We start from the raw sequence: 17346 nt of genomic DNA, 5'->3' as shown, positions 1-17346 counted from the left end.
TATTTGTTTCTCAGTATCTGGCAACACTTGGGGGGCGGTACAGACAGAGGAAGAGAAGCAGAATTGTACACAGAAACATTTTTTGGTGTGTCTATTTTCTATTCATATATTGTTTATAACTCTATTTATTTATGTTCGTCGATGGTGAATGTAATGGAATCCTAACATAATACAGTTCTGCGATCTGCATGCAGCTGAAATCAACCAAGGTGAATTGTATTTGTGTTGTTTCTGTTGTTTTGTCTACGATATTAGGTGCAAGATTTTAACAAGTGTTTATGCTTCATTTATATTTCGTTGTACGGGTGGTATTGCTCGCCGAAAATACCCGATCTACAAGCTCGCAACACGTCGCGATGCCACGTGTTGTGAGCTTGTAGATCGGCTATTTTCAGGCTTTCACAGGCTCACATGGTTCTCTGACTGAACTTTGACCCACTTTCTGATCAAAGTCAAGACAAAGTCCACTGCTACCTTATAAACGTATATAGGCTCATTTTAATGAACGTTGTATTGCCATTACAGCTAAAATAACTCTTGGAATTGCATCTGATGGATAATTTATAATCCATAGTGTATTAGATTATGATTACTGTATTGATCACTTTGGATAATTGCATAAAGTATGATGTATTTGCTCAGAAGGGACAGTTCTGTAACTACTGATATAAGATGTCCTTGCTCCCTGGCCTACTCTTTCTTACCCATGAAAGTTGTGGCTACAGTTTATCCATGATGCCTTAGCACAGACAACCTTGCCACCAAGATGAGCCTTCGCCCCTATATTCATGTTGATGTTATATTGTGGGGTGGGCTTAATTAAAGATAAACTGTCTGTTATATTGATGTACATTTTGTATTACCAGTAGAGAATATTTTGATGCTGTACCACCTTGTCTCTCCTGTGCAAATAATTGAGTAAACCTGATTATTATTTAAGACTGACTCCGTGTTACTTCTTTTTACGGTAATCCTTTTTGAAAGCGCACTTTCCTGTTTTTTATCAGCATCACAGACATACTACAAGAAGCACGTGACTCAACTGTTGTGAAGATGACATCTAAGAAAGTGGTGGAGTTGTTCTATGATGTGGTGTCTCCATACTCCTGGCTGGGCTTTGAGGTGACTATACTTCTTCTTGAATCAATTGTCATAATAGGAGAAATTTGATAGAATTAGATATACAGATTTATGCACAGATTGCACACAAGTCATGTTGTTGCATTGATCATTTTGCCTTTGCAGATCATGTTAGAATAGTTAGTTACTCCTCTTGGTCCCCTATGGCAGTGGTTCTCAACCTTTCCAGGCAGTGCCCCCCCCATCTAATTTGAACTGGGGGACCCCCCATCCTGACAAGCACTTGGAAAGTAGGAGTTGAGGCATTACATTTTGTTTGACAGTATAGATCAGCTATTTTCACAATGTCTGCCTCTTTCTCAGGTAATATTTCTCAATTTGGCCAATGTTTGAAAACGTTTCATAGTATAGTTTATTGATTACTTTTGATGCCGAAGCGGTGTAATTTGTTTTCGGTATTAAAAAGGTCTTAAAAGTCCTTAAATTGTCACTTTAGAAATGTGCAATTACCCTGTATACACTTATACAGTGTGTGTTGGTTTGTTTACTGTTGAGTGAGAAAACAATGTTGCACATTAAGCACATCATCTGGGGACCCCCTCAAAATCACTTGGGGACCTCCCTGGGGGTTCTGACCCACAGGTTGAGAAATCACTGCCCTATGGGACATAGGCTTCTTTCAATGAGCGCTCTCAATTGATCTTTCAGATCATGTGCCGCTATAGAAACGTGTGGAACATAGAGCTCAAATTACGTCCCGCATTTTTGGGTGGCGTCATGCAGGGATCAGGTACGTTTTAATGAGAAAAGAGGCAATTGTAATCACCTGTATTCACATCACATGCCTTGTTTCCTTTCAAAATGTTAGTGTATTTAGTTGGAACTTAACCTGGCATACAGCCCAGTAGCCTAAATATTAATGTCCTCGGATCTCTACAGTCCTCTGTGGACAATTATGTGCAACTGCTTCATCCTGTAACATGACAATATTGTTTTGGTCTCATAGGTAATAAGCCTCCTGGACTGGTACCAAACAAGTTTCTGTACATGATGAAGGATCTGAATCGGTTATCCCAATACTGTGATGTTCCTATCAAGGCACCATCAGACCCCTTTGAAGCTATGTTCAAGAAAGGTAACAATATACTACTAAGACTTGAACAATGAGATGTACTCTTTAAATCACTCACAACCAAGTCCTGCATACAGTTCCTAATTTTGGACCTAGTGTGCAGAAATAAAGTTGGATGGTGTTTGCTTTGGGACAGCCATAGCTGAATGGGTAGAGAGGCCATCTGGGAAACAGAAGGTTTGCAAGACAACAAAATTATCATGCATGTTTATTATCAGTTTGTGATTTGAGTTATAAATGTTCTTGTTGTCAACACTCACTGTCATATTGTCGACTATAACAATTGTGCCAAACAAATTACATTCATGCATGTTTGTGGATACATAAATCACAGGATGCTCTTATACATAATATTAAGTGTGCCGCCTTGAGATGGTATTTTAACCCTGTGGAAAAATAAAAACATTTGTCAATTAGAATAACTAGATGTCAGGGCCCTCACATCTAGTTTAACAAATAAAAAACACATCATTACGAAACAAAAAAACAAAAAACATAAAAAAAAATAGTAAAGTAAACACATCATTACGAAATGTAATGTCCTGGCTACTCAGCTAAATCAGCCAGAAGATACTGAGGAAACCAGGATTGGTAAACAGATCTTTCTTCCGGCTTCACACACCGGTAGCCCCAGATACCTCTACAAACACTATCTTGATGCGCTTGCCATAGCAACCAGATACAGGAAGTTTGACCTCTTTATCACAATTACGGCAAACCCAAAGAGTGACGGTGTACTAATGAACATATTTCCAGGACAGCAGCCGGGTGACAGACCAGACATTGTCAACAAAGTTTTCAAAAGGAGTCTCGATGAACTTCTCCACGACATCAAGCTCGGTGTCTTTGGGAAGTTAAAGGCTAGAGTACATACCGTTGAGGGACAAATGAGAGGACTCAAACATGCCCACATCCTACTGCTCCTACATGAAATCTTGATTGTGGATGACATTGATCAAATAATTCGAGCAGACATACCTGACCCACAGAAGGAGCCGGAGCTGCATAAACTGGTTTGTCAATCCATGCTACATGGACCCTGTGGGACAGCCAACCGTAACAGCCCAAAGACAAAGATTTGTGAGAATTTGGGCATCTTTGTACTGTCAGGAAAGATTGCAGATGGAGTAATGTGGTACATCTGGCCACTCATCTTGAATGTCTTTGGTCCTTGTCCTTTGAACTCCACTATCTTACCAGTGACGTTCCTGGAAGCCATTGATACTAAACCATTATACTGCCTGATGTTGTCCATGAATTGCCTGGATTGGAGAGAGTCCCTGTCAAACAGAGATTGTAGTCTAGGAGTGGGGTCCATGAATGTTTGGAGTTGGATCTTTCCATATTGGCAACAGTCACGGAAGGACTTCTTACCAACAGGACCTTTTGATTTTTCCCAGGGGAACATGACAGCATGGCATGAATTGCAGACGCTATCCATAGTTGGTGTGTGAAAGTCAACTATTTCTGTGGGTTGGTGTGGAGGTGTCCATGCTCTTCTGAAGTTTCTGTCCCTTTTTGTGGTCCTTTTATGTTTTACGCTCTTGCTTTTACAGCGTGTTGCGTTTAGATGTTCTACTGCACGAAGGACACTCATTGGCTTGGCATTTCGGGTCCAACGGCCCAGAGATGGTATTTTTTTGCGTGGCATGGCTCTGTAAGAGATATTTATGAACCATGACGGCTAATTATAGCTCTGCACACACGTCATGCGAAGTCCGTCTCCCCTCGGCTCCCTGCTTTGCTTTGCGGCCCTAACCTCTAGTCACATCCTCCCAACCTCCCAACCTCGGTCATGTGATAAAGAGGTCAGACTTCCTGTATCTGGTTGCTATGGCAACCTGCCAGATCAGGCTGAGGGTCTGATAGGAAAATCAGAGAATCGATCAAACCGAGAGTCCGATCACTGATCGAGGTGGGGTAAGGAGCCTAAAACATAGCCATAGCTCTGATCAACAGTCTGTGACAGGTCTTGGAGGCATGTGGAGTGATCCTGTGCTTGCGAATCCCGCACGAACTTTCGGAGCTTTTGTCAATTATATAGTAGTAAGATTCGTATCTGCAGTGGGCAGATACGATTCTAGGGGGAATGTTTGCCAAACATATCCGATCTACCAGCTCACAACACGCGCGTTGCGATGCGTTGCGTTGCGATGCGTTGCGAGCTTGTAGATCAGCTATTTTGGGCGAAGAAATTTGGCGCAGAGGGGAAAAAAGCAGTCCAAGTACAGATGCAACTCGGGTCCATTTGACCATGAATAGAGGGTTTAAGTGGTTCATCTGTGTGTTTCTCCCAGGCTCCCTGTCTGCCATGCGCTTTGTGGCAGCGGTACAGGAACGGGAGACGGGCGGAGACAGGCAGGTGGAGCAGGTGTCTAGAGAGCTGTGGAGAAGGATCTGGAGTGAGGACAAGGACATCACCCAGCCAGCCTCACTGTCTGAGGTATCACATTCCTTTGTGTATCTTATCTATAGAATAGAATAGCGTTGCTCTCGGGCCGAAACCTCTTATCTCCATATTTTAACTTTTTGTGTTTTTTCATAAATGAATGCCCTACAAAAGTATCAGAATTAGAAACTTTTGAGCTTGAGCAGATCTGCTACTTTTGCTATTTTTGAATCCTGAAAAGTAACAGTTTTGGACATATGAGGTTTCCACCCGACAGAGACGACAGAATACTTTATTTGGCAGACAATTAAAAGCCACAGAAAAGCGAGAGCTTGTTCCCACTGTGGTATATTACATGAAAACGATCGGATAATGCGAAAAGCCAACGAGGCTCATTGTCACATCCTGCCTGTTCTCACACTCCCATTTAAAATCTATGGAACGATTTCCCCTCTGCACCTAGGAGAAACTCTATTTCAACATAGTGAAGATGCTTGTTTTCTATTCCATTTGTAATCGTAATTTATCTTTTTGGTATCTTATTCTTCAGTCCATAAGAGAATGGTTGCGACAAAGTTGGGTTTTCAACAAAAATGTGTTATTATTATTATTATTTTTATTATTATTATTATTATTGTATTATCATAGTACTACTATTGTGTTCCCATTCACTTCCAGGCAGCAATGAAGGCAGGGCTCTCGGCCAATGAGATTGAAGAGCTGCTGAAGCTGTCCACCTCTAAGCAAATCAAAGACAAGTTGAAAAGTACAACGGAGGAAGCACTCGAACATGGGGTCAGTATGACTCACGGCCACTGTTCTCTCCTCCATAGGCCTATTAGGTCCTGTTACTAACTGCAAGTTTAATTCAGTTTCATTTGGTTATGGAGAAAAAAACAGATGCAATTGATCAATCAATGTGTGAGATGAAATTATGACAGATGAGGTGGAGAAAAAGACAAAATACTACATATGTGCAAGTCTATAGTTTACATCTTATCTTGCAAAAAATTAAAACAAAAAGAAAGAAAGACTCCACATGAGAAACAAAAAGAACAGAATGGGATTTTTTTTGGTCCACCCAAATGCAGACACTCACAGTAAAACTCATGACCAAAAATGGATGGTCCACTTTCTGTAACATATGACTTCAGGATTATATCCAGTTATGGAAGGTAAAATTAACCAAATCTCTCTTTCTTACCTTGTCTTTGCCAGTCATTTGGCTTCCCAATGGTTGTGTGTCACGTCGACGGCAAGCCAGAGATGTTCTGGGGCAATGATAGATTTGAGCTCATGGCCCACTGCATAGGTGAGATATTAATAAGGATATTATTATCATTGCTTACCAGACACATTCATCCATGCAAATGAATGTGATTCATTGTCATGGATGTTAGTTAATAGTTAACATATTCCTAAAACAGATGTTGACAGTATACAAAGCAGATTGCTGTTTCTCCCTGGCTTTATAAATGAAGTCTTTTACACATAGAATGTCTTCTTTAAAATGATTTTACTACAAGAAAAGACTAGGAATATATTTGGCTCAAAAATACAGTATATAAAGAAACACTAATAATTTACAGTTACAGTATTCAAACTAAATTGTTGTCAAAGTGATGCCATTTGTTGCCTGATTTGATGACATTTAATTCAAAAATGTCTTAACAAGCTACACCCATGAGACTTCATGATACATAAAGTTACGTTTATTTAACTACTGATTAATATTGTATTATGCAACCTAAGGCTACTTTGATATTTGACTGCTTTGGTCACTTTGATATGTTTGAGGGTTGCACATAATTTCCAGCCACCCTTTTAACCACTTAAACCCCATATACTTAACTTTGTTGACCGGAGTCCCCCAGGGGTCTATACTAGGCCCCCTCCTTGTTTCCCTCTACACCAAACATCAAAATAGCTGATCTAGAAGCTCATTGCGATGCGTTGTGAGCTTATAGATCTGTTATTTTGACTAAATGTTCGCCCCAGAATAGGGACACTAGGCTAGGTTCAAATCACAATTAATTTCCTTATTTTTTTTCCCCTTATAATCTTTGTCCAATCTGTGTTCCAGGAGAGAAGTGGATTGGGCCTCTGCCAGCTAAATCATCTGCCAAACTATAACCTGAAGCCTGCCTTCAGACACTGCCTGTCTGCTCATAGATCATGGGAATTGCAAAGCAAATCGATAAGCTGTTTATATGCTTAGTCCCCAGCCTTGAGATCGCCCCCATTCATCTTCAGAGATTCTCCTGGCCCCTAATAAATACTGTAGATATTGCTTTACACTTGTTTGTTTCGTCATTTGATCAGCTCCTTTGAAACACATCTCATCATCATCACTGACCAAGTGCTGCACAGGTGACAAAAGGTTGCCATTCTGGTTCTAGGAACAGGAAAGCCTTTGGCTAGATCTAACTGCAGATAGACTTAGAGAAAATGCCAGATATGACTAACAAAAGGCTGAGGAGAAAACAGATTGCATGGTGGGGTGGGGGGGGGGGGGGGGGGCGAGTGGCACTGGCAGGACCAGTTTGGTTAGACAAAGAGAACGAGAGAGGCAGGGCGAGCCTTAGCTGACACACAACAAACTGACAGCGTGGAAAAGGATTTATAAGACGGAAGAACTCCAAGGTCGGAGATCACTGCACAGCCTGACATCAGTGTGATCTTGGTCATCGCAGACTTAATTGAGGAGGAAGTGAAAAAGGAAAAGAATAGGGATTGGGTCACAGGTGGAGTGGGCGGAGTTGAGGCAACAACACTGAAGCTGTAACTTAGACAAACAGAATACAACACAGTTGTCTCCCCTGAGCCGTGCAAATCACCTGAGAGACAGCGAGAGAGAAACAGGTGACAATGGAAGATTGAGTAAAAGAGCTACACCTGGACTAAACACAGCCTTTAACCGGGAAGATGTATGTGACTGTATGAGCAACAGCATGATCACTGGCAGATTAATTCATTAACATAATTGGACTGGATTGAAGATTTTCTGTCTACAGCCATAAGACACAAAAAAGGAGAGAGGTAAGATCAGCGCATTTTGTTTTCTAGACCATACATAGGCCTATATCATTTCAATGTACTATACCAGTGGTCCTCAAACTTTTTAATGTCGGTTTCCCACTTTGAGAACCACTGTACTATACTTTGTGGCTGTAAGTGAATGTGCATGAGGAGTAAAAAGTCTGTCTTCAGCTGTACTTCCCACGTGGCATCCATGATTTATATTTGAATTGTAATCAAATATGTGTAGCTCTCAATTTGGGTGTGTCTTTTTATTTAATGCTCAGGCATTAAATAGAAAGCTCAGGCAGTGTGTGTACAGTAGGCGATGCTCTTGGATTAGACAGGTCCTTAGTGCATGCGTGACAGCGTGTCTTTATACATTGTGTAGGAGTGTAAATAGGTGTTTGCCCTTTGGGTGGATAACAATATCCTCGCTGGAGCAAAAATGCAGATGGACAGGTTGAGAGAATGCACACAGGTCATTATTAGAGGAGTGCAGCTAGAACACATACATACACACACACACACGCGCACACACACACACACCCATCGGCCATCGCTGTCTTACTGTTGATTCAATATCAAGCCACATCCATCCACTAGTTTGACAGGTCATTGCTTAGCTTTTGGGGCAGGGTGTCAGTGAGCGACTCAAGACCTCAGCAAGCAGTACTACTAGGTATATCATGAATGTCTTTACTCATTATCTGTTTAAAAGTGAAAGAGATACAGTAGAGTATCAAGTCTCAGGCAAGTGTGGGTTTTTAATTATGAGTTCCTGAAAGGGAGGAATGAAGGAAGAAAGAAAGGAGGAAGATAGATTGAGTTTGTACACGTGAGTGAGTGAGAGAGAACGAGATGTCTGATAGGTTCCGGTTACACTTGGCTCTCTTTGCGATCTCAGACACCTTCTTCTACTGATTAATAGAACTCATGTTACCATCACAGACCGCTGCTCTCAGACTGAGAGTCGAGGTCATTCTAAACCATCTTCTCACTTAATCCCATCATTAGCTATGCTACGCAGCCAAATCTGGAGTGCTAATTTAAATGTGAAAGTGTAAAAATTAGATGCACTTAATTCAGTGAAACTGAACTAGAACAGTATGCTACTGTGCACAGTAGCTATAACACCCAAAGACACACACTGAATGAACATGGTTATATAATCCTATCCTATGCAAGATATTTCCTTTGAAAATCCTTACGGCCACAGGCACACTACTTCATAAATGTTTATTGGAAATTAATAAAACACAAAGATAGGACACCAATTAATTGAGTTTTGGGCTTTGCACAGCAGATGAACTCAACCCTGTGTCCCACGCCTAAAATAGCAGATGTGCAAGTTCACAACATGTTGCATGAGCATGTTGATCTGCCATTTTCAGCATAGGACAGTGGTTCTCAACCTGTGGGTCTGTGATTTTGGGGGGGTCCCCAGAGGACAGTGAAGTGACAATTTTAGGACTTTTAAGACCTAAAAACAAAGAAAGAAAGAAAAGAAAAAGACCATTACTGCATGCAACAAACTATACAATAAAAAATGGTCAAACATTGGCAAAATTTAAAATAGCCGATCTACAAGCTCACAACGCCTCTAAACGAGAGGCGTTTGTAGATCTGCTATTTTCACAATATTTATTTGTGGAACTTTATGCCTCAACTCTAGGGGTCCCTAGTTCAAATATGATTATTTTGGGGGGTCCCCAGGTCAAATATGATTATTTTGGGGGGTCACAGCCTGAAAAGGTTGAGAACCACTGGCATAGATGATAGGACACTGTCGTATGATGGAATATAATGTATAAATTGGGCATAGGTTCTCACTGTCACGGGCTCACATCTCTCTTACCATCTGACAGGATGTCTGGAGGGACGTCGTTGTCTGAGGCAGACTACCGCTGCGAGCATGGGGATACCATCTGTGGTGAGTTATCTGTCTGTATGTTGGAACTAGAGGAATATGTATGAATGTTATAATATAATGTTGCCTACTGGGTCATTTGACTGTACTGTGACTACCGTATGATTGATTTTGATTGAAATCCTTCCTAGCTCTTAAGATTTGTTTGTTTTCGATAAACAGGATAAAATAATTCTTAGCTGCAATGTAGCTCCTGAATTGGGCTACATGGAATAGGCCTATATGCACATTCAAGGTTTCCTCTGAAAGCGTCAAAAACAAAGTGAAAATTGAAGTTGTCTCTGCCTAAAACAAAAATCTAAATAGACAGGATTTTCCTTTTTTTGATTCGCCTGAAAAGTTCAGAGATCAGCATTCAACATACAAAATACTTCATATAGCACAAAGTACTGTAGATATGAACATTCTACACAATTTAGTTATCCGAGGTTGCTCTCCAAAAGGGACTCTTATGAAAACTCCAAGTGGACACTAACCAAATGCTGTTATGTCTCATTATGAGCTATAGTAAATTTCACAATATTATGTGACTAGCCAATTGTGAGCAATTCATACCTCATCATACGGCCACGCCACTCTCTGAACATCAGTTATTTTTGGCGAGTGAGGTGATCGCAAAAAGTGGTACGTTCTCAGGATGGCTTAAACATTTGAGCCCTAGCATCCCTATTCTGGGCATGTCATAATAGGTGAAACATTCAGTGAAAAGATCAGATCTACAACCTCACAACGCATCACAATGTGACACAATTTTCGGCAAAGACATTTGGTGTTGAGGGCAAAAGAGAGGGGCCAAGGATAGACTCCTGCAGACCCCAGTCAACAAGGTATATACAGGCTACGGTAGGGTTTAAGTGGTTAATGCAGATACCGGAATGTATACCCACATGGAGCTGAGAATAGCTTGTGCTGACACATTTCCAACAAATGAAACAATGCAAATGACATGATTGTCTCCTATATTCAGTGTTTTTATTCAGTGTGTAGCCAGGTCTCCATTATATCTTGGAATTATGTTCTTTTTTGGAGAGCAGACGCACAGCTTCTTAATCCCTTAAAGTCAGCCATACCAGCCCTGAGGAAAAGGGATGGTCATTTTGTATTTTAAAACAAAATGCCAGACACCACTCCAACAGTTCTCCTCTTGGAGGCATGACTGATACAGACTGTTGTACATGTATGTGCAGAACTTGACACCAGAGCGTCCTTTTCACATTCTTTCACTGGAGATGGGGAGCTTCCCAGGGAGCTTCTCTGTACTTCCTCAAAATCTGAGCTTGGCTGTGTGATGTCACCAATCCAGTCAGCCTATCATGGTCCAATATGCAAATGACCACTTTGCTGAAACCTGAATGAAGTTGAAAGAGTAGACGAGCTTCTATTTTCAGTTGTTTGTTTTTATGTGGGAAAACCATTTGAAACTAGATTTGAATCATATGTGTCTGGAGGGGGATTTTAAATAAACAGAAAAGACAAGCATGCTGAATGTTAAGTAATTCTCTCAGGACTGCATTAAATTGCCCATAGCAATATGTAGTGAAAAGATTCACCACACAATAAAATTACTTTACTGAATTAGCTTTTATGCTCAGGTCTCATATTTGTAAGTATGGAGTAATACATATTTAAAAGCTAAATCATTAAAGTATTTTCAGTGTACAGTGTTTTTTAGTTTTTTTTTACTATGGAGTTTTCAAGGTTCACAGACATTGTAGACAACACCAGCTTGCTTCATTTGAGAACTGCAGCGTGGGAGAAGGAGGAAGAGGAGAACTTGTTTTTGTCTAGCTGCTGGTGTAGGCTGCTTGGCATTCCCTGACGAACAATGACTTGCAAAAAATGTACATACATGCGTGACGGAGGATTTACATTACTCTAATTATGTGGACATTTGTACCAGGCCACCTCTGAAAGTGCCTTTGAGCAATGATAACGCATGAAATCTTGAGGACCATTTGATTGCGTTCACATCTGTGTTTAAACCTGTCCTTTTGTGGCCAGATAATGCAGGAGACATTTTAATGACAAGTCTGAACACCCCCCCTCCCCCCATACACACATGTGAGAACCTTCAGATTGTTTCCATTGACCCATATTCCCCAACCCAAACCATAATGTACTTTTAATTCTAAACCTAAGCCTGGCAAGTGAGGAATGGCAAAAAGTCCTAATCACTCTACTTTTGTGAGGACATGTGATCTTCGTAAATATAGAGGTAGCCTGCACAAAGACACTTACAGACGCTCACACTCAAGGATTGTGAAAGACGTACACCACCCCAGTAGCAAACTCTTTGTGACAATGTGGACAGGCAAGTGTCTGAGGTTTCTCAAAGCCTGGGGCTCAAGGCTCAGGAACAGTTTTTCCTTGTTGCTGTCAGAGAGGACAATGACAAAAAAACAAAAACAAAACAGCAAACCCTTAAAACAAAAAAAACAAAAAAATAAGTGTACTGTAGGTGTATATCTCCCCCCCCCAATTCTGAACATTCCGTGTGTCTGACCTGTACTGTTTACTATTTAAAGTATTCTTCTCTATTATTATCTTGTGTATATTGTTGTTGGCACAGTCTTGAGGAACACGTCACACCAATATTTTGCTTCTTGTACCTGTATGAGAGAGTGACAAATACAGTAAACCCTCTTGATTCTTGATTTACACGTTGCAAGTCATTTGCCTTTCTGGATAAACAGGACAGACGGCTGTAAGGCCCTTCGAGGATAAGTCGGCAACAATAAGCCAGCTGACATTTCCTCATATCTCTCTGCTCTGTCTTTACAGAAATCCGTTTGTACGAGCAGGAGGTGATCATCGTGCCAGTGTTTCTGCTGGCCTCTTTCCTGGTCACCCTGGTCTTCATCCTTCTGCTGCGCTTCTGTCCAGAGAAGGTGGACCGCATCCGACCACAGGCCTCTGGGAAGCGTGTCAGGAGGGTGCTGCAAGGCATCGATGGTAAGACAAATGTGCTTTTATAATGTGCAGAAAGGACTGCACATTCTGTGCTATACGAATACAATGCGGCTTCGTATCCAAAATGGTCCTTGAGCAAGACACTAGACACTGGAGCTATAGGAAGGCTCCAGATGAGGGACTGGTACCTTGCATGGTTGACTGCCTCTACTGTCAGTGTGTGAATGTGTTAGTGTAACGCACATTGTAAAGCGCTTCGGATAAAGGCACTATACAAATGCAGACCATCTTTTTATATTTTCTCATAAATAACTTTGTAATCCCTGCTTTTAGATGAGTGTGCTGTAAATAAACTATAATTAAGCTCTGTGAGCTATATAATGTATGTTGTAGTGAACTACACGCTCAGGAGTTTGCATGAGGTGTTTGGCATTCGTCAGCCCATCCTTTCACTAATATCTTTATTTATCCTGCTAATGCCCTGGTGTATTGTGATGCTAATACTGGCACTGATCCCCTAATAATCCCCTCACACCCATATCTAAACACCCCCCCCCCCTCTCTCTCTCTCTCCTCAGCTCCGGCCGGTATCAATGTCCTGGAGCATGAGAGCATAGCCCTGGACATGCCCAGTACCTACTCCACTTTCACCCCGCCTCTACATACCTCCTCGACCAGGAGCCTCTCTGTCGCCGTGGGCATGCCCGCCCTCCTGTCGGGCAACGCCCCGCCGCCTCACCATCCCGTCAAGCCCTTGTTCACCGTCAACCCGGTGGTTCAGCCCAGGGAGCTTCCGCGCCAGAGGCTACCCGAGTCGTTCAATCTGGTCACCCCGCTCCCCACCGCGTTCTCCCTGAAAACGGACTCGGTGGTCTCCCTCTACCGGGCTCGCATGGAGAGCAGGAACGTGGTGCTCCGTGTGCTCAACGGTGAGGGGAGCGAAGCAAAGGTTCACCCCAAAACAGCTGATATTCAGATCATATTGTAGGCCGCTGGTTCTCAGCGTGGGGTTTGGGGACCCCCAGGAGTCCCCAGCTAAATGATTTATAGTTAGGAAGTAGGAACTAAATAGACCCCCTTACGATTCTGTAACTCCGAGTGTACAAATGGGTCTATTTGGTTCAATTTATCTTGTACACTCTCAGTGTTAAATTAACAATTAACATTATAGAGATAAACAGTTGTATGAAATGGAGGTCCGTGGCCTTATGCACATTGAATTGGGGGTCCTTGAAATTAAAAAAGGTAGATGTCCCATATTACCCGAGTTCATGCTATTGTATAGGGCATAGCAGTGGCACCACAAAATGGCCACCACTGCTATGCCCTATTCTTACTGTACTATGTCATAGAGAATCAATAACAGCAAAGACTGGGATAAAATCTTGTATAATTCAGATGCAGTACTGTAGCCTACACTGTGATGGAAATTCCGGTGATTCATGACTTGTGTCTCTCAGCATCAAGTTGTTTTTGTTGTTTTATTATTTACATTAAGTGGATGTGCTCTTCTAGTTCTGGATAAATAACGAATAGATCTACAATATCTCAAACAAGGTTCTCATTGGGTTTTTTTTTTCATCCCTCCTCAGACACTGCGGATGCCACAGAAAGACACAACTTCCTAGGTTTTGCGTCCTTCTTTGCCCAGCTGGGACCTCATCCTTTCCTACCAGAGCTGCTGGGGGTGGTCTCTCTGCGAGCCCCCCTGGTTACCGTCGTCGAGGAGCTGGAGAACAGAGATTTGCTCAGCTATCTGTGGCGATGTCGACAGGTAGGGAGTCTGTTTGACCCCAGAAAGAAATACAAATGATAATTCCCTACCTCATTCTGTGTGTGACTGCTCACTAGTGAGACCATTACCATGATCAATCTAATATAACACGTTCTGAGATTGTAGACCGACGGTAAAGACCTTTGGCATAGAGGGACCTATAGAGCCCTGGTTAACAAAGTATACACTAGTAAATGGTTATTTTATTATTTTATCGTTTATCTACTTCTCATCTTTGCACTTTAAAGCATGTTGGATATGTGTACGATGTACAAATGTGTAAATGTTTTAAAAAAAATCTAATGTAATTGATTAATGGTGAATAATACGCTAGTATCCTATTGTATGATAGGCGAAGATGAAGTTGTGTTGATAGTATTCTTTTTGTTTCTCAGGACCACGTGGATCCTGTGTGTGAGATGACAGAGAAACTAATCTTTACCATGGCCAAGCAGGTGGCTTCAGCACTGGTCAGTATGCTAATGTCTCGTGAATGTCTCTATGCCTGTTCAGGCCAAACGTTTGACTTTCAAATCACTGCAAGCTCACATAAATCACCCTGTGAACCACAGGAACCCTTTTCATTTTACTATGCTGATATTTCTATTCATATTTTTGCAGCCCTGTACACAATATTTGCCTGCACCACTGTATGTAAATCAGTAGCCATCGTTAACTACATGAACCCTAGCGTCTAGGGTGAACACTCAGCAAGTAGCGAGCTTGTAGATCAGCTATTTCCGAGAAGAGATTTGGTGTGTAGAGGGAAAAAGGAGGGACCCCAGTCAGCGAAGTATTTGGGTTCAAGTGGTTATGTGGATATCTAAGTTATGTCAGTAGCTAACATTGGGCATTTATAATACATACCTATATTATTTGATTGATGGGGAAATATAACGTTCTTATCTCACTGAGACAGGAATTCAAGAGTTCCATTCCCAAATGCTATAAATCAATTTCCCCTGACATCCATTAGTCAATGTCTAAAACGTTCACTGACCATTTTGTCAACCAAAGAACTGAAGCGTGTCAGTTCCTAAGATGTTGTCTCCAAAGTCTCACATTGATGCGTCCGAATGTGCTGCCTTCTTGTTGCCAAATTAGGAGTTCCTCCACAGCAAGGATCTTCTCCATGGCAAGATCTGTGCTCACAGCATATTGGTCAGTAAGGAGTGCACGGCCAAGCTGTGGGGCCTGGAGGCGGTGTACACCAAGAAAAACCAGGGAGCCACTAAGAGTGAAGACCGTGAGAAGAAATGGCAGGCCCCCGAGATACTGGTGAAGAGACCTGCCAGTCAGAGCAGTGACATGTAAGTATGACCGCTGTGTGTTATAACAGGCAGATCTACAAGCTCACAACACGTTACGTTGTGACGCACTGTGAGCTTGTAGATCGGCTATCTATGGCGAAGAGATTTGGTGTAGAAGGAAAAAATGTGAGGGCTAGTGATAGACCCCTGATGTACCCCGGTCAACAAAGTATACAGGGTACAAGTATGAATCCGCTAGTATTCTCAATAAATTCCTCCCCTCCAACACAGATTTGAGCAAGGTGAATTTATACACTGAGATGGAGATTAATACCCCGTCAGTGAACCCTTGTGTCACTTAATTCAGCCAGGACCTACCCCCTGGGTGGCGATTATTTCCTTTTGTGCTTTTTAAGTTGTTTCACAAAGGAAAACCCAAACGAGTGTTAACTGACCACTCTCTCCTCATTCAAATATTCAGATATATCACAAAACCGCCTGTAGAGAAGTTACTGTATTATTATGTATAAAGAGCATTTGCTGGATGGAAGTCATGCTTCCTCCCTCATTCACTAATCGTTTCTGTGTCTCTCTTTGTAGCTGGTCGTTTGGAATCTTGCTGTATGAAATGGCAACCCTTGGTAAGTTGACTTTAAGGCTCTGCTTTTGGGATGGCAATGATATATGTCTGTTCAAAAGAATCAGATCGCATAGTTTGTAGTATTACATGGAATTGAATTGAATTGAATTTGAATGTCTGAAAGGACCCAGACACACTGTAGAACATCCTTGCTGCTGCATAGTGTGACCAAATTCTTTTGAAAGTACATCCTTTCTTCCAAGATTTCAGGTGTATACCGTGGTTTGCCTGTATAATAAATGAACATCCTTTAAAAGATTCCAACCATACACAAGATTTCCACTCTTATGATTGTGACACTGACCTGTCTACCACCTCGTCCTTACCAGGGGAAGCGCCGTTTGCTGAAGTCCCTGTTAAAGAACTTCTACAGTTCCACCAAAGGGGGAAAACACTGAAAAGGCCTCCCCACTCCTCTAATACACTGTAAGTATATCCCGCGAGTTACCCTGTATTACAGGGTGTATTACCCTGTAATACATGTTACCTGGCTATTTGAGGGTGCTGCATTTGCATTCATGAAAAGTGTTAGCTGTGTACTTTTTGTTACAAGACAGCATTTTTAACGGCTGCCGCTCATCCACGTCATCTTCTCTCTTAGATACTCCATCATCAAGTCCTGCTGCCACTGGAAGGAGCAGGATCGACCCTCGCTAGCTGAGCTGAGCCGCAAGCTTCAGTCAGGAGAGAAAAGTGCCAACGACAAAGTCATCAGGGTGCCAGAGACAGTCAACATTGAGCGGTACCTAAAGGAAGCCGGTTATGGGGAAGCAAACAGTTATACCGTCTTCTGAACAAAGAAAACAAACCAAAATCACTGCAACAAACATGCACTATATGTTACGGTGACAAATGCTCCCAAGTAGCACCTTGAAAACACATGTGTGTTTTATGAACACTTAGGGCGTTTTGGTCCTCGAAATTGTCCTGTCCTCTCTTTTTGTTGAGTGAGAAGAACTAATTTCTGGTACTTCATGGAAAAGTTGTTTACTTTTAGAAACTGTTAATTGGAAATGAGGAAGACCTCATTCTGTCATGTTTTTGGTCAGTACCCTTGAGTCCAGTGGTTCCCAACGCCGGTCCTGGATAACCCAGACTGCTGCTAGTCTTCTATACTACCAGGTTTACCTGGTGCCCCAAATTTGAATGATTCCTCAATTTCACGGCTAGAATGAAAAGCAGCAGTACTCTTCTTGGGTTTACAGAAATGGAGGTTGGAAGCC

At 41.9% G+C, this 17346-nt stretch overlaps 1 protein-coding gene across 1 annotated transcript; it reads left to right on the top strand.

Moving 5' to 3' along the window:
• Positions 1-57: 57 nt before the first annotated feature.
• On the top strand, positions 58-16917 carry styk1b (serine/threonine/tyrosine kinase 1b; the record flags this gene model as incomplete). Its single annotated transcript, XM_080425810.1, has 17 exons — positions 58-209; positions 1016-1122; positions 1789-1870; positions 2087-2215; positions 4510-4655; positions 5280-5396; positions 5820-5913; positions 6685-6730; positions 9488-9552; positions 12331-12501; positions 13038-13388; positions 14052-14233; positions 14629-14703; positions 15338-15543; positions 16084-16124; positions 16453-16549; positions 16725-16917. Exons 2-17 carry the CDS (start codon positions 1054-1056, stop codon positions 16915-16917), a joined length of 2064 nt encoding a protein of 687 aa, XP_080281936.1. The 5' UTR covers positions 58-209; positions 1016-1053.
• Between the last annotated feature and the right edge of the window lie 429 nt (positions 16918-17346).

This window comes from Gymnoscopelus braueri (assembly GCF_963280865.1).
Source record: "Gymnoscopelus braueri genome assembly, chromosome: 4".
NCBI classification, from domain to species: domain Eukaryota; kingdom Metazoa; phylum Chordata; class Actinopteri; order Myctophiformes; family Myctophidae; genus Gymnoscopelus; species Gymnoscopelus braueri.
The sequence above is the reverse complement of the archived record's forward strand: the minus strand, read 5'-3'. Positions and strand labels throughout refer to the sequence as shown.